We start from the raw sequence: 21,588 nt of genomic DNA on the forward strand, positions 1-21,588 counted from the left end.
TATATATATATATATATTCATATTTATATCATTATTGCTTCCATATTATATACCGTAGCATTGAATGTTGCGTCCTTCGAACTATTACGTCCGAATATTGGACGCAATAAAACCATCCTGATTTTATGGACTTCCCACTACTTCTACTTAAAAATGGCGCCTTCGTTAAATGCAGATTTCTATATTTACCCATAGCCCAAAACGTCATGACGCTCTCTAGTTAGATTTCTGAGATATTAAACTTCTCCTAAAAATCGTGAGACGCAATAATATTCTAAACTTGTAACCAAATGAATAATGTTAGTTCAGCGAGTTGACGAAAGTGGCGCGGTTATAATATACATATTTACCGTATACTTCGTTTCCTTTAGAACATTATTGCGTCAAAATAGGAGATATGACAACGTTGCCCAGAGTATCTATTTTTAGAACATAACAGAATCTTTCGACCTTGGCAAGTTTGTTTTCGGCGGTTTGTTTCTCGTTGATTTTAATATATCAACTTGTTCGTCCTGTTGCTTATTGCGTCGTATATTTATTGTGTTCTTTTAATCCTCAAACAAATAGGTAAGTGAATTTCTATGTTAATATTTTTATTAGAAGGGAAAAATTTTTAATTATTTTTTCTTTTTGATTTCGAGATTTATTAGCCTATGCACTAAAAGAGTAAAATATATTAAAAATATTTTTGATAATATTTATCAATTCAGTAATTACTTAATCAGTTAAAGAAGTTAAATGCACAACTTTGTTAAGTACATTTTTAAAGAAATCAGTTACTGTTTTCATTTATTGGATAAATTAAAATAAACTTACTAGCACAGCATTAAATTAAAAAGTAATTTTTTGTAATTTAAAAAAAAAATGGTAAATATTCAAATATTTGGACGTCATTGCAATCATTTTTGTGACCACTTCTTTTAAGTTTCAATAATTGTAAAAATAGGTACATATATCATTTCAAAGGAATAATGTACTCTTACTAAAAATAAATCCATTTACTCACGGTTTTTGCTCCAAATTTTAAACAACCGTTTATATTGACATGAAATTTGGCATACACATAGCTAACAAGGCTAAGAAAGAAAGTGATATTGTGCCGATGTGTGCTTTTGCCCTAGGGATGAGTTTCACTCCTTCTCGGGGGTGAAAAAACATGCTTTAAAAAAAAGGCCGGTGATGGATAAATTTACTATTTTTAAGCAACTACTTTTGTTCTATAGCCTTTTTCACAAGTCAATATTTTTCGAGTTATTTGCGAGTGAATATGTTCATTTTTCAACAAAAAAAAAAACATGTTTTTAGATAGTTTTTCGCAGATAACTCAAAAAGTGAATATTTTATCGGAAAAAAAATACTTTTAGCAGAAATACAGCTTATACAAAGTGAAAAAACGGTGTATGTATGGGGCCTCTAGACCCAGCATAAGCAGTTTTGTAGCCAATGAAAAATAGTTTCATATTCGTCAAATTCCAAATCAATATTTCAACGTGAAATAATAAAAAAAATGGAGAAACTTTTGAGGAAAAGTTTAAAAGTAGCTTTATTTTCGTTTTTTTTTTTTTTAGTTTCTAACATCAAAAGTAAGCAAGTTACGCTCAAAATAAAGTTAGTCCGTCTTTTTTGAAAAAAAAAAAAAAAAACAATGGGATAACCACCCCGTAATTAGGATCTCAAAGAAAATTAATCGTTACCGCTTCACAAGTTGCTTTACTTATGTATTATTTTGATGATCTGTAAGTTTCATCGGTTCAAAGTGTTTATCTTTGAAAAAATTGGAAATAAAGTAAAATTTTCTTAATTTTTAATTTTGACAAAAACATGTTTTTTTTTTCAAAATAAGTTACAAATTATTATTGATAGGCACCAAAAACCTCAAAGAACAAAAATTTGTAAGCTTTGCTTTTTTGAATACTTTTTTTTTATTTTCAGTAAGACAAAAATGGATTAAGATATGGCTGTTTAAAATTATTTGCATACACTCGTGATTAGTGATTCGTTCAAGCCCTCTCTACTACAGCTCTTTTAAAAATAAGCACATTGAACCGATGAACTAACAGACCATATAAACAATACGTGCACGAGTAAAGGAACTTGTGAAGCGGTAACGATTAATTTTATTTTAGATGCTAATTATGGGGTTATTTTCACATTTTTTTTTTATAAAAAAAGTTACCAGCTTTATTTTGAGCGTAACTTGCTTACGGTTGATGCTAGAAACTCATTTATAAACAGAAATAAAGATTTCTTTAACACTTTACAAAAGTTGTAATGAGTTTTCCTCAGAAACCTTTTTAATTTTTGGATATTTCAAGTTGAAATATTCGTTTTGGAATTTGACGAATATCCTATTTTTCATTAGCTAGAACTCGGCTTCTGCTGGGTCTAGAGACCTCATACATACATCATTTTTTTCTCGTTTCTATAGAACCGAAGTTGTTTATAATTAGTCAGTTTCATTTCCGGACTTATTTTGAACGTATATTTTTTCACCCTCGAGAAGGGGTGAAACTCACCCCCAGGTCAAAAGCACACCAAACTGCATGTCAATCTTTTCAATCAAGCTCTTTTTCTTAGCGATGTAGAATATATTTATGCACTATTTACCTTTTAAAGTACAAAGATATTTATTTAGTAGATAACTTATACTGAACAAAATTATTTGGCGGATTGCGCGAATAAAGCTCGTATATACTTTAATTCTATATTTTCTATTATAGGAGACCGATTCAGATAACAGCAGTGCTACAAACTTAAGTCAAAAAAATCTCAGGATTCTCACAGAAACTTGTACCGACCACCAGTTAATCCATGAAGTGAAAGATGTTTCAGCCCTCGAGTCAACGATAACTGGGGTACAAGAACATATACACAATTACAATAAACAAAAATGTAGAAATACAGGTAATCTAGAACACACTTACAAAAGAAAACCAGATTATTTTTACTACTGTGAAACGGAAGTTCTTAATTTTGGTCGCCATATTATAAGGAACCATTCAATGGAAGTCGATGTGGCTGAAATTATCTCCAAACCAATCAAATCATGTGAAAGAAGAAGTCTATTTGATAAACTCTAGGAAATTTTTTAACTGATGGTGGAAACTGTTTCAAGGCTGTTAGACAGACTTATGTACCAGATCGGGTTCTCATTCATTGTGACAATTGTTTAGGATTTTTCTCTTCCAAACTATTATACCGACATAGAAAAAAATGTGGAAATAGAAGCAATCAAGAGAGGGCACAATTTGCTAGCCAATCAAAAATGTGTCCCAACATTAAAATTGATCATCGACTAAAAGAAGAAATGTTTCTCAGGATGAGAGCGGACAGGATTTCAATGGAAGCCAAGAACGACTTTCTAATTCGTCCATTTGGAACCCGTTGTTTGAAGACGCACAGAGAAAAGCATTTTATAGCAGTTACATCACGCAAAATGAGGGAATTGTCAAAAATATTTAAACAAAGGAGAAAAATAGACCCATCTATATCCACTATGTTTTCAGCATTGCGACCAAAGTATTTGATGCCTTTGTTGAAACCACAAAACGAATAGCTTGTTATGATCCTGAAAAAGACTTGTCGCCAAATGTTGCCATGAATATATGCCATGAGATCACTCAAACAATGTTGCGATTTTGCAATCACTTTTGCCTATAAGAAACAAACTGCATACTTATCTGTTTCAACTGTTACAATTGAGGCATAGCTTAAAACTTTAATTCATCTATTTGAGGCAAACTGGAGTATTGAGGCCTCAACCCAAGCAGCTAATAATTTAAATCTTAACAAATGGAATAAGGTTACAATAGTTCCACTAGCGAATGGTCTAAAATTGCTAAGATCCCATTTAGTTAAACTTGCTGACGATGCAACGAAAATTCTGCAGAATTATTTGTGACACTACAGTTGAAAATGCACCGCAAAAGACTAACTCCAAAAATGTACTAAACTTAGAAGATATTAAAGCGTTTAACAATCTCATTGAATCTGTGTACTGTAGAATAATTTTGCTAAACAGAAAACGTTCTGGAGAATTACAGAGAATGTCCTTTTACACTTATGTTAACTCTATCGGAAATCAAAAATATGAAGAGTTTCAAAAAGCAGTTTCACCTTCTGAAAAAAAAACTATTAAGTTCAATGAAGACAGTAGCCATTAGAGGTAAGAGGGGCAGGGGTGTTCCAGTTTTGTTCAACCCGAGGTACAAAATCATATCGATACTTTGCTTGCGGTTAGAAATGAATTTGTACCAAGGGATAATCCTTACCTATTTGCTCCTGTTAAATCTTCTTCACATTTAATCAGTTACAAAATATTAGGAGAGCACGCAAAATTATCCGTTGCGAAAGATCCTACTTATATAACATCGGCTCGTTTGCGTAAGCATCTGGCAACTTTATCACAATTATTAAATTTATCTGATGGAGAGATTGAACAATTAGCTACTTTCATGGGATACAGACAGAACTACAGAAGTTCCTACAGACTGCCAGATGATATTTACCAAACTACTAAAATAGCGAAACTGTTGATGGTAATGGAGAAGGGAACAGCCAACAAATTCAAAGGAAAATCTTTAGATGAAGTAGAAATTGATATGGACAAAAATCTTTTGGAAGATAACTTTTCTGAAAGCGATGTTGATGGTGACGATGAGGTTAAGTGTTTGCTACATGATGATAGTGAACCATCAACTAGTCAAATACGCCAGTCAATGGGAGCAAGAATAGGATATTACCTCCAAATTCTATCCTACTGCATGGATTTTAATGAAATTTTGGGCCTAGCTTCTACTTATCTCCTAATTCAAAGTCTACCCTATGCCGATGTGTGCTTTTATCTTGGGGGTGGTTCCCACCCCTTCTTAAGGGTGGAAAATTTTTTGGTTAAAATTACCACGGAATTTGCTAGAGAACCTAATTCTAAGCAAAAACTGTTCCATAATTTTTTTTTGAAAACAATACTTTTTGAGATATTCGTGGTTGAAAACCCTTTTCGAACGGTTTTTTGCGAATACCTTAAAAACTATGCATCTAACTAAGAAAACTATATTAAACATTTTTGTAGGTTATAAAAAAACAAAGAGAGACTTGCCTTATTAAATCTTCCAGTTATACAAAAAAGAGATATGGTAGGTGAAAATATTTTGTTTTTTGGTACATTCTCAAATTGGTGTATTCAACTTGAAATAACAGAAAAACGGTCGATTTTAGGTGTATAATGCTAATAATATCTTTTGAGGTGCTTGAAAAGACCTTTACAACGAGCTATATTAAAGGTCCATTACATTAAAACTGAGCGAGATATGATGCAAACAAAATTGATAACTAATGTATTTTTAGAAAAAATGAGAAGTAATTTTAACCCACATCCACCAAAATGTAAATGCATAATTTTCTCTCCAAAATACCTTTTGTTATAGTGTTATTTCTATGTTCAAAAAGTTGGACGGGTTTAAAATGAATGGTTTTTGAAAAAACAAAGATCAAATTTTAGAGCGCATTTTTAAATTTTCTTAAAAATTTTCCTTTTTCTCCATGTAACTTGAAAATGATAAGAGAGAGAGAGTAATGAAAAATAAAAAGGAAATTTTTATCTGAAAAATCCCTACATTTTTGTGTAATATCTTTCTTTCGTATCTCTTATCTTTTTCGAGTTACATGGAGGAAAAGGAAGATTTCTAAGAAAATTTAAAAATGCGCTCTATAATTTGATCTTATTTTTTTCAAAAACCATTCACTTTAATCTAGTCCAACTTTTTAAACATAGAAATAACACTATAATAAAAAGTATTGTAGAAGAAAAACGATGTAGGTATTTAAATTCTGATGGATGAGGGGTTAAATATACTTCTCATTTCTTCTTAAAATACATTAGTCATCAATTTTTTGCAGAATATCTCGCTTAGTTTGCATGTAATCGACAATTAGTATTGCTCATTTTAAAGGTCTTTTCAAGCACTACAAAAGTTATTAGTATCATTATACACCTAAAATCGACAGTTTCTCTGTTATTTCAAGTTGAATACACCGATTTGAGCATGCAGCAAAAAAACGAACTCTTCTTACCTACCATATCCCTCTTTGTATTTTAACTAGAAGATTTATGAAGGGACGAATCTCTTTGTTTTTTATAACCTACAGAATTATGTTATATAGTTTTTTTATTAGATGGATAGTTTTTAATTTATTCGCAAAAATTCGTACGAAAAAATACGAATTCGTACGAATAACTCAAAAAGTATTGAGTTTTAAAAAAATAATTATAGAACAGTTTTGCTTAAAATTATGTTCTCTAGCCTCTTCCGTGGCTATTTTAACCAAAACATTTTTCACCCTCGAGAAGGGGTGAGAACCACCCCCAAGATAAAAGCTCACATCGGCATAGGGTAGACTTTGTTTCTTGAGCTATTCCCTACTTACTGTAAAAATATCAAGTAAATCGATGTAGTAGGATGGAATTCGGAGCCAAATACCCTCATTGACTGCCCTAAAAGTGAGAATACCATTTTTACAACGAAAAAAAAAAAAATAAAACATTCAAAAATAAGACTGCGCGAAAACTAGTTCCATGGACAGAAAGACAAAAGTCTGTCACTCTAAACTTTTTCAAGAATCATATCAAATCTAGAAGGCCTCCAAAAAAAGGGAAGTGTGAAGAACTAAAGAATAAATTTCCTGAGCTATTGAACAAAATAACTGGTTAAAGAATAAAGTATTCATACAAAATTCATATTGCAATAATAAAAATTAACGCATGTTTTTTTATTAAATTTTGGGTTTACATTACTCTAAGAATGATTGTTTATATTTAAAAGAATAAAATTTTGTATTTTAAATGATTGTTGTTTTTATCAAGGAATAAAAACTAGAAAATTTTTTTTATCGTTTTATTAATACTCCTATTAAATAAATCCCAATTTAAAATAAAATAAAATTATTATTATCATTCATGAGGATCTATTTTAAATGCATTGAGTAACCAAAGTTAAAAAGTCCATTTAAAACATCTATAATTGGTTTCCCTTGTAGGAATCTAAATTTAGCTGATGAATGAGAACAGGTGTTCGAACTTTTTGTAGTAAGTAAGTATGGCAACACTGTAATGACGCAATAATATACAATATACACTAAATTGGAGCTAATAAAGTGGGATACCGAAAGGAGTTAGCAACATTTGCAAATTGAATGAAAATTTGAATTTAAAAAAAATATTTTATTAAAACCAAAATTAGCAGCCCTTATTAATAAACAGTTTATAACAAATATTCACTATCGAATCGAACGTAACTCATCGCTATCAAGGAGACGCAAGAAGGTGCAAGTACGAAAAGACGCAACATTGTTGGAAAGATGTATATATATATATATATATATATATATATATATATATATATATATATGAAAGGAAACGGCAATTGCATTTTATTTCACCTCGACCACCACCGATATTCTACACGACGTGTTTCGAGCTCATGTCAAGCTCTCGTCAGGAACATCTAGGTGGATGGTCGAGGTGTAAGAAAATGCTTTTGGCCTTTCTGGTAATAATAAAATAACCAGACTTCAGTACACTTGGTACGACATCTATATTAATTAAACGAAAAGATTTCTCTGGTATACAGAAGAAATCTTTTCCGTAGCGGACGTGAAAATGTAAATTTCAAAGTCTTCATAAAAGACGATGAACGACAAAAGACACCTCTTTGTGTCACAGATTTGTCTACAAAGCCACGTTATTCGCTACACATTCGTCAATAACGGAGAAGAACCGTGATATGAAAGGAAACGGCAATTGCATTTTATTTCACCTCGACCACCACCGATATTCTACACGACGTGTTTCGAGCTCATGTCAAGCTCTCGTCAGGAACATCTAGGTGGATGGTCGAGGTGTAAGAAAATGCTTTTGGCCTTTCTGGTAATAATAAAATAACCAGACTTCAGTACACTTGGTACGACATCTATATTAATTAAACGAAAAGATTTCTCTGGTATACAGAAGAAATCTTTTCCGTAGCGGACGTGAAAATGTAAATTTCAAAGTCTTCATAAAAGACGATGAACGACAAAAGACACCTCTTTGTGTCACAGATTTGTCTACAAAGCCACGTTATTCGCTACACATTCGTCAATAACGGAGAAGAACCGTGATATGAAAGGAAACGGCAATTGCATTTTATTTCACCTCGACCACCACCGATATTCTACACGACGTGTTTCGAGCTCATGTCAAGCTCTCGTCAGGAACATCTAGGTGGATGGTCGAGGTGTAAGAAAATGCTTTTGGCCTTTCTGGTAATAATAAAATAACCAGACTTCAGTACACTTGGTACGACATCTATATTAATTAAACGAAAAGATTTCTCTGGTATACAGAAGAAATCTTTTCCGTAGCGGACGTGAAAATGTAAATTTCAAAGTCTTCATAAAAGACGATGAACGACAAAAGACACCTCTTTGTGTCACAGATTTGTCTACAAAGCCACGTTATTCGCTACACATTCGTCAATAACGGAGAAGAACCGTGATATGAAAGGAAACGGCAATTGCATTTTATTTCACCTCGACCACCACCGATATTCTACACGACGTGTTTCGAGCTCATGTCAAGCTCTCGTCAGGAACATCTAGGTGGATGGTCGAGGTGTAAGAAAATGCTTTTGGCCTTTCTGGTAATAATAAAATAACCAGACTTCAGTACACTTGGTACGACATCTATATTAATTAAACGAAAAGATTTCTCTGGTATACAGAAGAAATCTTTTCCGTAGCGGACGTGAAAATGTAAATTTCAAAGTCTTCATAAAAGACGATGAACGACAAAAGACACCTCTTTGTGTCACAGATTTGTCTACAAAGCCACGTTATTCGCTACACATTCGTCAATAACGGAGAAGAACCGTGATATGAAAGGAAACGGCAATTGCATTTTATTTCACCTCGACCACCACCGATATTCTACACGACGTGTTTCGAGCTCATGTCAAGAAACCAGAGAAATCTTTTCGTTTAATTAATATAGATGTCGTACCAAGTGTACTGAAGTCTGGTTATTTTATTATTACCAGAAAGGCCAAAAGCATTTTCTTACACCTCGACCATCCACCTAGATGTTCCTGACGAGAGCTTGACATGAGCTCGAAACACGTCGTGTAGAATATCGGTGGTGGTCGAGGTGAAATAAAATGCAATTGCCGTTTCCTTTCATATCACGGTTCTTCTCCGTTATTGACGAATGTGTAGCGAATAACGTGGCTTTGTAGACAAATCTGTGACACAAAGAGGTGTCTTTTGTCGTTCATCGTCTTTTATGAAGACTTTGAAATTTACATTTTCACGTCCGCTACGGAAAAGATTTCTTCTGTATACCAGAGAAATCTTTTCGTTTAATTAATATAGATGTCGTACCAAGTGTACTGAAGTCTGGTTATTTTATTATTACCAGAAAGGCCAAAAGCATTTTCTTACACCTCGACCATCCACCTAGATGTTCCTGACGAGAGCTTGACATGAGCTCGAAACACGTCGTGTAGAATATCGGTGGTGGTCGAGGTGAAATAAAATGCAATTGCCGTTTCCTTTCATATCACGGTTCTTCTCCGTTATTGACGAATGTGTAGCGAATAACGTGGCTTTGTAGACAAATCTGTGACACAAAGAGGTGTCTTTTGTCGTTCATCGTCTTTTATGAAGACTTTGAAATTTACATTTTCACGTCCGCTACGGAAAAGATTTCTTCTGTATACCAGAGAAATCTTTTCGTTTAATTAATATAGATGTCGTACCAAGTGTACTGAAGTCTGGTTATTTTATTATTACCAGAAAGGCCAAAAGCATTTTCTTACACCTCGACCATCCACCTAGATGTTCCTGACGAGAGCTTGACATGAGCTCGAAACACGTCGTGTAGAATATCGGTGGTGGTCGAGGTGAAATAAAATGCAATTGCCGTTTCCTTTCATATCACGGTTCTTCTCCGTTATTGACGAATGTGTAGCGAATAACGTGGCTTTGTAGACAAATCTGTGACACAAAGAGGTGTCTTTTGTCGTTCATCGTCTTTTATGAAGACTTTGAAATTTACATTTTCACGTCCGCTACGGAAAAGATTTCTTCTGTATACCAGAGAAATCTTTTCGTTTAATTAATATAGATGTCGTACCAAGTGTACTGAAGTCTGGTTATTTTATTATTACCAGAAAGGCCAAAAGCATTTTCTTACACCTCGACCATCCACCTAGATGTTCCTGACGAGAGCTTGACATGAGCTCGAAACACGTCGTGTAGAATATCGGTGGTGGTCGAGGTGAAATAAAATGCAATTGCCGTTTCCTTTCATATCACGGTTCTTCTCCGTTATTGACGAATGTGTAGCGAATAACGTGGCTTTGTAGACAAATCTGTGACACAAAGAGGTGTCTTTTGTCGTTCATCGTCTTTTATGAAGACTTTGAAATTTACATTTTCACGTCCGCTACGGAAAAGATTTCTTCTGTATACCAGAGAAATCTTTTCGTTTAATTAATATAGATGTCGTACCAAGTGTACTGAAGTCTGGTTATTTTATTATTACCAGAAAGGCCAAAAGCATTTTCTTACACCTCGACCATCCACCTAGATGTTCCTGACGAGAGCTTGACATGAGCTCGAAACACGTCGTGTAGAATATCGGTGGTGGTCGAGGTGAAATAAAATGCAATTGCCGTTTCCTTTCATATCACGGTTCTTCTCCGTTATTGACGAATGTGTAGCGAATAACGTGGCTTTGTAGACAAATCTGTGACACAAAGAGGTGTCTTTTGTCGTTCATCGTCTTTTATGAAGACTTTGAAATTTACATTTTCACGTCCGCTACGGAAAAGATTTCTTCTGTATACCAGAGAAATCTTTTCGTTTAATTAATATAGATGTCGTACCAAGTGTACTGAAGTCTGGTTATTTTATTATTACCAGAAAGGCCAAAAGCATTTTCTTACACCTCGACCATCCACCTAGATGTTCCTGACGAGAGCTTGACATGAGCTCGAAACACGTCGTGTAGAATATCGGTGGTGGTCGAGGTGAAATAAAATGCAATTGCCGTTTCCTTTCATATCACGGTTCTTCTCCGTTATTGACGAATGTGTAGCGAATAACGTGGCTTTGTAGACAAATCTGTGACACAAAGAGGTGTCTTTTGTCGTTCATCGTCTTTTATGAAGACTTTGAAATTTACATTTTCACGTCCGCTACGGAAAAGATTTCTTCTGTATACCAGAGAAATCTTTTCGTTTAATTAATATAGATGTCGTACCAAGTGTACTGAAGTCTGGTTATTTTATTATTACCAGAAAGGCCAAAAGCATTTTCTTACACCTCGACCATCCACCTAGATGTTCCTGACGAGAGCTTGACATGAGCTCGAAACACGTCGTGTAGAATATCGGTGGTGGTCGAGGTGAAATAAAATGCAATTGCCGTTTCCTTTCATATCACGGTTCTTCTCCGTTATTGACGAATGTGTAGCGAATAACGTGGCTTTGTAGACAAATCTGTGACACAAAGAGGTGTCTTTTGTCGTTCATCGTCTTTTATGAAGACTTTGAAATTTACATTTTCACGTCCGCTACGGAAAAGATTTCTTCTGTATACCAGAGAAATCTTTTCGTTTAATTAATATAGATGTCGTACCAAGTGTACTGAAGTCTGGTTATTTTATTATTACCAGAAAGGCCAAAAGCATTTTCTTACACCTCGACCATCCACCTAGATGTTCCTGACGAGAGCTTGACATGAGCTCGAAACACGTCGTGTAGAATATCGGTGGTGGTCGAGGTGAAATAAAATGCAATTGCCGTTTCCTTTCATATCACGGTTCTTCTCCGTTATTGACGAATGTGTAGCGAATAACGTGGCTTTGTAGACAAATCTGTGACACAAAGAGGTGTCTTTTGTCGTTCATCGTCTTTTATGAAGACTTTGAAATTTACATTTTCACGTCCGCTACGGAAAAGATTTCTTCTGTATACCAGAGAAATCTTTTCGTTTAATTAATATAGATGTCGTACCAAGTGTACTGAAGTCTGGTTATTTTATTATTACCAGAAAGGCCAAAAGCATTTTCTTACACCTCGACCATCCACCTAGATGTTCCTGACGAGAGCTTGACATGAGCTCGAAACACGTCGTGTAGAATATCGGTGGTGGTCGAGGTGAAATAAAATGCAATTGCCGTTTCCTTTCATATCACGGTTCTTCTCCGTTATTGACGAATGTGTAGCGAATAACGTGGCTTTGTAGACAAATCTGTGACACAAAGAGGTGTCTTTTGTCGTTCATCGTCTTTTATGAAGACTTTGAAATTTACATTTTCACGTCCGCTACGGAAAAGATTTCTTCTGTATACCAGAGAAATCTTTTCGTTTAATTAATATATATATATATATATATATATATATATATATATATATATATATATATATATATATATATATATATATATATATATATATATATATATATATATATAACATCTGAGGTAATTGTCAATGCGAAATGCGGTTCTGTGGTTGGATCGTGGCATAGATAAGCATGGCATAAGTCATAGGTTTGTTCCAACACGACCAAGAACCGTCACGAAACGGTAACGCTCCTGCGCAGTAAAGAAAATCCGTTCCAACAAAAATATGATCGTCATCGGATCGTCCTTCCCACTGTTCCAACAAGAATTGTGATCTTTCGGTGACGGTTTCGTGATGATCATTTCAGTAATCGGGCAAATGCAAATGTGCTGGTTGGACTGACTTGAGCACTAGGATTTAATTCTTTAAATTTTTTGAGCCTTTGATCGACTAAAAGCACACAAGCTGTAACCAACAAAAATGACAAATATATGATTACCGTCATGGGACGATAACTGGGCGATACAATTACGAACATGCGCACAACAAACTGTACAAGTAGTTTCGTGACGGTTTCTGGGCCGTCCAAAAGTTCATGTTGGAACAAACCTCATGCCGTGGCATAAGTTTGCATAAGTCATGAAGTCATAGCAACGTGGCAACGTCACGATTTCACATATTTAAAAAACTGTCAACGTCAACTTACTTCTGTTTTCTGTTTTAACAGTTTAACCTCAAATAAGTGTTCTTGTAATAATACGGCAAATAATAAAATTAATTATCATAAAATAGTTACTCTAAAAATGAAAAAAATAGTAATATGTACAATTTTATTCTATTTATTTTCAATTGCACAATCAAATCTCGAAGTAGTTCAAGATGAAGAGTTAATGAACTTAATTAGAACTGAAAAACATGTTATAGTGTTATTTTCAAGAAAGTACTGTGAATCATGTGATAATTATGAAAATGAGTTAACTGGGCTCAGGGAAGACATAGTAGAAACCTTAAATGCATGGGTTGTGAAAGTTGAAGATAGTCAATTAACCAGATTGTATAGTCCTGATAAAGAACCAGTATTGGTATTTTTCCGACATGGCATTCCATTACTATATGATGGTCCTTTAAATGATGAATTAATTCTGCATACGTTTACAACAAATAAAGAACCCATATCTAAAGAGTTAACAGACAATACATTTGAACACTTAACTCAAGCTGCAACTGGTAATTTGTTTTCTTTATATTTAAAACTAATTTGTCTTATTTTATTTATTGAAACCTATTTATTTCCATAATTATCACTTATGTTTTGTGGCCTGATAGTTATTCTTCTAAGAAATAAGTTATATGTCATTGATATGCTAATGAGATAAGCTCTTCTTCACAATCAGTAGTGCTACTACCTACAGCCCTGGCCAATTTGCTTTATTGATCTTCTTAGAGTCTTCGTCCACACTGTCTCTACTCCTATTTACTACTGGAACCACTAATAAGGTTCGTCTGAGTAGGTAATTTTCATTTACTCCTGACACATCCTGATGCAATACATATAAGTAAATTATAAATGTAAATTTGATTTTTGCTTTGTTGATATGGCTGACCATTTCCTATTATGAAAATCTACAGTAGTCTGTTAATTTTGACAATTATTCATACTCTCATGTTTTGGTGATCCTGTCTCAAATTAAAATTCAAATCACAATCACTAAAACTGTACTGGTAAATGTAGCATTAACACATTCGCTGCCTATTGAAGAGTATGGAACTCGGCTAGGAGCCATTTTGTTGAACAGCACTACTTACTTTACTTCACTCCTCTTGATTCCATTTCTAACATAGGCCCTCTACAGTCCCCCTCCATTCATCTCTGTTTCTGGCCAGGGCTTTCACCTCTTTCCATGTTATTAATACTTTGATTTCGAGTTTTTCTAAGGATAGATTTTTTCGCCCCTCCCCCTAACGAACTCCCCTGCATTAAGAACCAATATATGGTAGAGGTACATTTTCAGGGTACAAAGTTTCTCCCCATGTAATAATCTGATGTGCTCGAGTAACTGCAAAAATCCCTGCTTGGGCTCCCCTACCAATAGGTGAATGACTGTTCTGCCAATTTACAAAAGAATATACTGGGTGCATTCCATTAAAAAGAAGTCAACAACATTTTTTTTCAAAAAACCGCCATTTTTTTTAAAAGCCATATAAAAAATGCAATCCATTCAAACAAAACTTTTACTAAAATAAAACATTTCAGCGAAAACTGCATATTTCTATCTTGAGCCGTTTAGAAGTTATAGGAAGTTAAAATGGGGGAAAATATAAGTGGACACCCGGTATTATAGTGAGCAGAATAAGCCAATTTTGTGGCTTATTCCCAACTAAAATAATACATTGATATGACAAAGTATTAATAAAAAAAATACTGGATCCTTTGTAAAAAGTATATGTAAAAGACCCTAATAAGGGTTACATCACATTAACAAAACGTTTTCAGATTAAAAAAATATTCCATCATCAGTGTTAAAAGCCCTAAAATAATATGTATAACCTAATTGTTGACTAAGGTTAAAAATTGCCAGAGTCCATACTTACAATAGCATGCATGCGTGAGCCACCAAAATATTATGGGTAAAAACCGTTTAAATGTAACAAAATATTAACCCCTTCAATACAGTGATGCACCCATGTGCATCATGCTTGACTGTCACACTGTGACATTCATACAGGTGCATCATGAGTTTTGCGTTCACCATATCGCCTCTTTGCTTCAATAAGGTGTTAAGTTAAAAAGTACAATTTTACAGGAGCCTCCTTTTTAACTTACAAAAAATTATTGTCTCCAAAGTAATGCATTTTTATGGTCCATCTAATATTAACTATAAATGTTAACTACTTACGTCTCTGAAAATGTTCGATAGGCCTCATGATGTAATAAATTTATCGAAAAATTTGCATATTTACAAAAAATGTGATAATATGTCACACTTTTCCTGCAAAAATGTAATAAGATGAATGTTACAAACTGACTTGTCACGTTGTTGATGATATTATTTTTGTTATGTTACTGGGTTATACAATAAACAAACGTTGTCGAAGTAAAAGATTTTAAATTTGAGAATGTGTTCTTTATTGGAAAAGTAACTATAACAAACAATATTAGAATTACAAGGCGAAATTAAACTGGAATAATTCTTAAATTAAAACTATTTCTTAAAGTTATTTAATAATGCGTAAAAGCTTAAATTCTAAACGAACTAATTTCATTAATTTACGAAAATGTAATACTTAAAATGTTGTCTTTGTCAAAACAAGCAAAAATACGTGACTTTTAAAACTACAACGATTCATAAAATGGCCTGTGATATCTTGGAATTAGGATTTTATTAACCAAATCCAGGAGATCCGCTTTTTTATTATTGGGCATACCTGGTTTTGCGCTGTATGCATCTCTCAATTCCAAATTCTTGCTCTTTTTCTTTTTATTAATAACTATTGCTTTCTGCTTTCTTAAATTGTTTGTCAGCGTATGAATTTTTAAAAAATATAGCATCGGTTCGCTTTTTTTAAATTGATTCACCTTTAAACCTGCTAGTTTTACTGTCTCATTATGTTCATCTTTCAGTAAAGAAAAGTTAATTACAGCCGTTACATAGGGCTGCATCTTAATTGACGTTTAATTTCTCTCAATTTAAGAATGAGCAGGATCTCTCTCGTTTTGGGTGTGCCCTTTTATCAAATATTTATGCGTTACTGAGTTAAGATTTTCAATTTTGTTTACTGTGTATAGATACATACAGGTCATAAATTTATTTTTTTGCTGGCCTGCACAGAATAGAACACAACGTCCACATTGTTGACTGTTTCTGAAACTTTCTTAAGGTATTTGTAAACACATGTACCGATTTCATTCACAACTCTATGGGCGTTTGACTCATCCCAAACATAGCTTTCAACACAGTTATTCTGAATGTTGTATATGGTTGAATTAAAAATATTCAATGTCGATTTATAGTAGCAGACCGAAATCTCCCTTTGGGGCATTGGAACACTGCTTTCAAGTCATACACTGCGACCAGAATTGTATTGTCTTTTATCATTTTCTTTCTCTATATGTGAGAGAACTTCATGACATCCGCAATTATCTTTCATTGCTGAAATGTTGCTGGCTCTATTTTTCTTCTTTAAGGCCGTCTCAATAGGCCGGTTATTAATTACTAAAGTATTTTTAAAAAATAGTTTACACACTCTAGTCTTTACACCAGCAACAATTAAAAAGAAAGCGTTATTATTGTCACTAGAAGGTGCAACGTTCCCATCGGCATCCATTTTAACGTAACGATATTTTGGGATGACCACTGCAACACTCTTTGCGATAAATGACCACTGTTTTCGATGTTTCCTAAATCCCAGTATTCTTTAAATAATTGCAAACGTCGCTCCTCTGTGATATTTGACCGACATTTGAAAGCACAACTTTTTCTGCAAGGTGGTTTCAATGTACATTCTGGAATGGATTTCTTTGCCTTCAGTGTTTGATAAGATTTTCCACAATTTCTCAGTTTCTTTACTACATTTTTTTACCAATTATCTTCTTCTCTTCGTCTTTTCTTTCCTATTTTATTTTGACTACAATCTGGATTTGTTAACTTCTGTTGAGGGGCGCTTATATTTTCCTTATCAGACGGTTTACTTTGTATTGGTATAAGTTATTAAGTATCATTTCATGATCTTCCCTAGGTAGCTGATTCACATTTTCACATAAAAAATTGTCTTGATTTCTTGTGCTAATAAGTAAATCTTATTCGTCAGAACATGAAGCATTTCTTCGATTACGATGTCTTAGTTCTGCATCTTCATAGTCTGGGTCTTTTACGGAGTCGTCGCTATCTGTAAAGAAAATTATGGTTAGAATATTACCAGAATTAGGTAAAAAAAATGAAATGCTTTTGATTACATTGAAATGAACATTAATTGAATACATAAAATTACCTTCACTGAAAGAGCTTGATGAGCTGGTTGACGAGTCACTAGACGAACTACCGCTAGTCGAATCACAACGACTACGATTCGGAAATGTTAAGTCAACTTTTCTTTCTGTTAACAATGAGTCCTCTATGTTTGAAGTTCCATTCTGTATGTTTTGTGTTGTGCCATTATCTAAAAAACGGTACGTCAAATTTAATAATATTATATAATAGAAGATAAGAATAAAACAAGAAAATAATAGTAATAACAGCCATATACGTAAACCTGTTAGGGATACCGTACCTAACACAGATATTTAAATTTTACACAAGTTATCGGTCAATCGTAGCCAGAATCGGCGATGAATGACAACAAAACCTATCGTATAATGGGTGCCTAAATACTTCGTAGATAACTAAAACTTACATACCTGTCCTAGTCATTAGAACGGGAATGTTCGATTTCTCGGTTGCCATTGCAAGTTCAAGGATCCTCTTAGATCACGATTCCATCTGAAAAAATAAGTACATACTAGTTATTTATTTTAGTATGAACAATGTAATATTCAAAAATATTCCCCATAAAAATATTGTTTTTTTCTGGAAGAACGAAACATCAGAATGTAACTTGAACTTGTTTTTCGTACTGGGAAAACTTTTATCATATACAACGTGGTATCCTTAGATAACACAAAACAAAGTTTATATATTTTCAGCAACAGTGTGACACGAAGGTATATACCAATTCACACTCCATGGACAATTTTCAACAACACTGTTTTAAAATAAACATATCACACTATAGAATAAAAAAATATTATTGAATGAATACATACCTTTGCAATCACAATGTAATATCGTCGTGATATCACTTTTTTGTCGAAAAACTAGGCTTTGCTTGCGGAATGATAACTGTCTTGTCTCGTTTTTGAAGCAAAGCACTCAGAAGAAAGAGATAACGTGATATCGCAATGTAGCACCGTTCCGCTGTTTCTTTTCCTCATACATTTGCTATTACTCACTGAATAGATACCGCGTTTTTGGAGAAAATAAAGTTTGACACGGCGGTTTTAATTATCAAATAAAAAAAATATTGAGTTTTTGGACTTGTCACATTATTGAAGCAAAGAGGCGATATATGGCGGTGCAGACGTCTGCATCATATTTAAGGTATTTTTGTTCGATCCGAATATTCATATTCAAATCTAGAGCTGGAAAAACCCACCTTTTATTAGTTGTATCCGTATATAGGTGCGACTTGCTGTATGACAGTCCGGCACGAAGGGGTTAAATGGTAAATGGTAATTATTAAATGGTACTACATATTGGTAATAATAATATAGGATGTTGCAAATATTCCTGGATATTACCCAGGGCAACACAGGACTCTAACCCATGTGGATATAATGTGAAAGGGATGAACCTCACATATTGAGAGTTGAATCTCAACTAAAGGTAAAGGAATTTTAGAAGTATGTCAAAGACAAACTGTCAATGTAACGTTTATGAACTGTTATATTGTTACTTCAGCAAAAGAATTTAAAATTTTATTTTGAATTTATTTTGTTACATTTAAGGGTTGTTACCCATAACATTTTGGTGGCTTACGCATGCATGCTATTGTCAGTATGACCTCTGGCAATTTTTGAACCTTAGTCAACATTTTAAAACATTCTTGCTTTATTAATTAGGTTATTCTGATTATTTTAGGGCTTTTAATACTGATGATGGATTATTTTTTAATCCGAAAACATTTTGTTAATGTGATGTAACCCGTATTAGGGTTATATAACCCTTCTTATAAATATACCTTTTACAATATTTTTTATTTTATTGTAAAATTATTTACAATAATTTTAAAGTATTTTTTTGTGATTTATGGTGTACAGCCAGCTACAGGAATTTCATTTTCCTCGTGGATTAAAGTATTAAGAATTTTTAAAATTAAAATAATAATAGCCTTACACCTAAAGCTAGAAAGGCTTAGGACTATGTAAGTAAGTAAAATAATAATTGTTCTGATTTATGCATTTTATTTACTTTGTAAATATTTTTTTTTGCTGGCACTGTAATATACCTGTGCTGCTATACAACACAATATTCTTTTCTCAGAAGGGTTTGCACACAATAATTAAAATCTTTACAAAGTGAATAAAACACATAAATCAGAAGAATTATTATTTTAATTTTTTTAGGATTTACAAATTAATACTTTATTAGATCAATTTACTATTTTAGTTGAGAATAAGCCACAAAAATTGGCTTATTCTCAACTAAAATAGTAAATTGATATGACAAAGTATTAATTTATAAAAAATTAACATTAAAATTCTTCTGATTTATGCGTTTTATTCACTTTGCAAATAATGTATGTATTGCCACTGCAATATAATACACTATACACCGCACCCCTCAGTAGACCGCAAGTTACCGCAGGACCGAAGTTGTAGCAGACATGCGATGTTAGACTGCATACTATAGTAGAACCAATATATTTTTATACCGAATCTTTTTGATAATATATGGATCAAATTATTAGTTTTTAATAGACAGTTATAGCTTACCTATAAATAATAAAAATTTTTTAGGTGCAACTACAGGGGATTGGTTTGTAATGTTTTATACCTCTGAATGTATAGAATGTACTCGCTTACAAGCCAGATGGGAGGCAGTTGGAGCCCACATTAGATCTAGAATAAACATTGCTAGGATCAATAAAGGAGGAGATGGAGCTATAACTGGACGCCGTTTTGAAGTAACAAATGTTCCATCATTCATATTATTTAGACAAGGAAAATTGTACCGTTATCATCTACAAAAGTATGATGTACAGTCTTTAGTTGATTTTGCTCAAAGTTGGCACAAGAATGTAACTCCAGAAAAAGTACCTGTACCAAAATCTCCGTTTGATGACTTTGTTGCAATGGTTGTAGAATATATGAGGGAAAATCCATGGTTGTGGCAACTTGGAGGTGGAACTTTTGTTTTGGGCTTGTTGGGATCATTGTTTGTAAGATTTTTCCTGAAATCAGCTCCAGCAAAGAAAAAATCAGATAAAAAATCCAAGGAAAAATCTAAAAATAAGTAATATGTTGTCCATGTTAAAACATTTATTTTTTTATATAATTAAAAAAAATAAAGATTATTTGTTGCCTAAATTTGTCTTATAATAATACTATAACAAACTTGGAAAATATTTCTTTAGCCCGGCCGCACATCAAAGAAACATGAAACGTAAATTACGTTTCATGGAAATAAACCACTGCTAAACAAATATATATCCGGCCATTTATGAGACTCTCCGAAAATAAAAATGTGTCATGAGCATGAATCACACTCGTTTCATTAGTAGGCGGACTTTGAGATTTTTTTAGCAGTGTTTTCTTTTCATGAAACATGTTTTTCGTTTCATGTTTCATGTTTTTCGTTTCATGTTTCTTTGGTGTGCGGCTTGGCTTACAGTTCACCAAATATAGCTGAAAATGTAAAATTCCCATTGACTGCGCTAACAATGAAGTGAGAACGCATATACAAACGGTCTGGACCGTCAGTGCGAGTGCGAGGTCCGTCGTTTAACGAATGCACATCATGATCGTAGTTATTTTCACACTTTCAGCTATACAGAGTGAGTTTTATGTATGGAAATGCTCAATTATCTCGAAAACGGCTTGCACGATGTTTATAGGTTTTGGCAGGTATAGACAAGGCGAAAACGGCGGGTTCTTTGGAAAAAATACTCCCATGAGATTTTTTTGCATAATCAAATTCGTGAGACATTCCAGAATAAGATTCAAGAAGTCGCCCACGCAAAAAGTGGTCCAAATTTTTTTTAACAATTTTTTTTAATCAAATTGCAAAAATCAATGTTTTTGGCCCGGACAATTTTTTTTAGGTTTTTTGGACTATTCTGGATAAAAAAGGTCTCTTATAATTTTTCTGTAAAGTTGATGGTTTTCAAGGTAAAAGCATTTTAAAATTGAAAAAAAAAAACGAAAAATGGCGATTTTCAAGGCTTAATAACTCGGTTAAAAGTTATTACTATAAAAGTCAGAAAGTGACTAAATCAAAGTTTAACAAAGGTCCTACAAGATCCTGAAGAAATTTTTGTCATTATTTGATTACTAAGCTGTTATTTTTAAGTAAAAATAATGAGCGCCATGTACGTATTAGGCGGCCGTCCATGATGAGTGCGAAAGAGATGCCATTCAGGCAGTCCAATGGCGTATCTCACTCGCACT

At 33.4% G+C, this 21,588-nt stretch overlaps 2 protein-coding genes across 2 annotated transcripts; both read left to right on the forward strand.

The window, feature by feature from the left end:
- Positions 1-470: 470 nt before the first annotated feature.
- On the forward strand, positions 471-5,194 carry LOC126881991 (uncharacterized). The gene is made up of 2 exons (XM_050646756.1): positions 471-567; positions 2,721-5,194. The coding sequence occupies exon 2, from the start codon at positions 4,455-4,457 to the stop codon at positions 5,043-5,045; it is 591 nt and encodes a 196-aa protein (XP_050502713.1). The 5' UTR covers positions 471-567; positions 2,721-4,454; the 3' UTR covers positions 5,046-5,194.
- A 7,827-nt stretch (positions 5,195-13,021) lies between these two features.
- LOC126881987 (thioredoxin domain-containing protein) lies at positions 13,022-20,508 on the forward strand. The gene is made up of 2 exons (XM_050646749.1): positions 13,022-13,613; positions 19,939-20,508. The coding sequence occupies exons 1-2, from the start codon at positions 13,190-13,192 to the stop codon at positions 20,436-20,438; spliced, it is 924 nt and encodes a 307-aa protein (XP_050502706.1). The 5' UTR covers positions 13,022-13,189; the 3' UTR covers positions 20,439-20,508.
- The last annotated feature ends 1,080 nt before the right edge of the window (positions 20,509-21,588 follow it).

Source organism: Diabrotica virgifera, chromosome 3 (assembly GCF_917563875.1).
Source record: "Diabrotica virgifera virgifera chromosome 3, PGI_DIABVI_V3a".
In the NCBI taxonomy this organism is placed as follows: Eukaryota; Metazoa; Arthropoda; class Insecta; order Coleoptera; family Chrysomelidae; genus Diabrotica; species Diabrotica virgifera.

What these genes read in the sequence shown, in the direction of transcription:
- LOC126881991 (XM_050646756.1), top strand. Translation starts at nt 4,455, where the DNA reads ATGGGATACAGACAGAACTACAGAAGTTCCTACAGACTGCCAGATGAT.
- LOC126881987 (XM_050646749.1), top strand. Translation starts at nt 13,190, where the DNA reads ATGAAAAAAATAGTAATATGTACAATTTTATTCTATTTATTTTCAATT. An exon ending in CTTAACTCAAGCTGCAACTG is followed by an intron (nt 13,614 to 19,938) that starts GTAATTTGTTTT and finishes AAAATTTTTTAG; the next exon opens with GTGCAACTACAGGGGATTGG.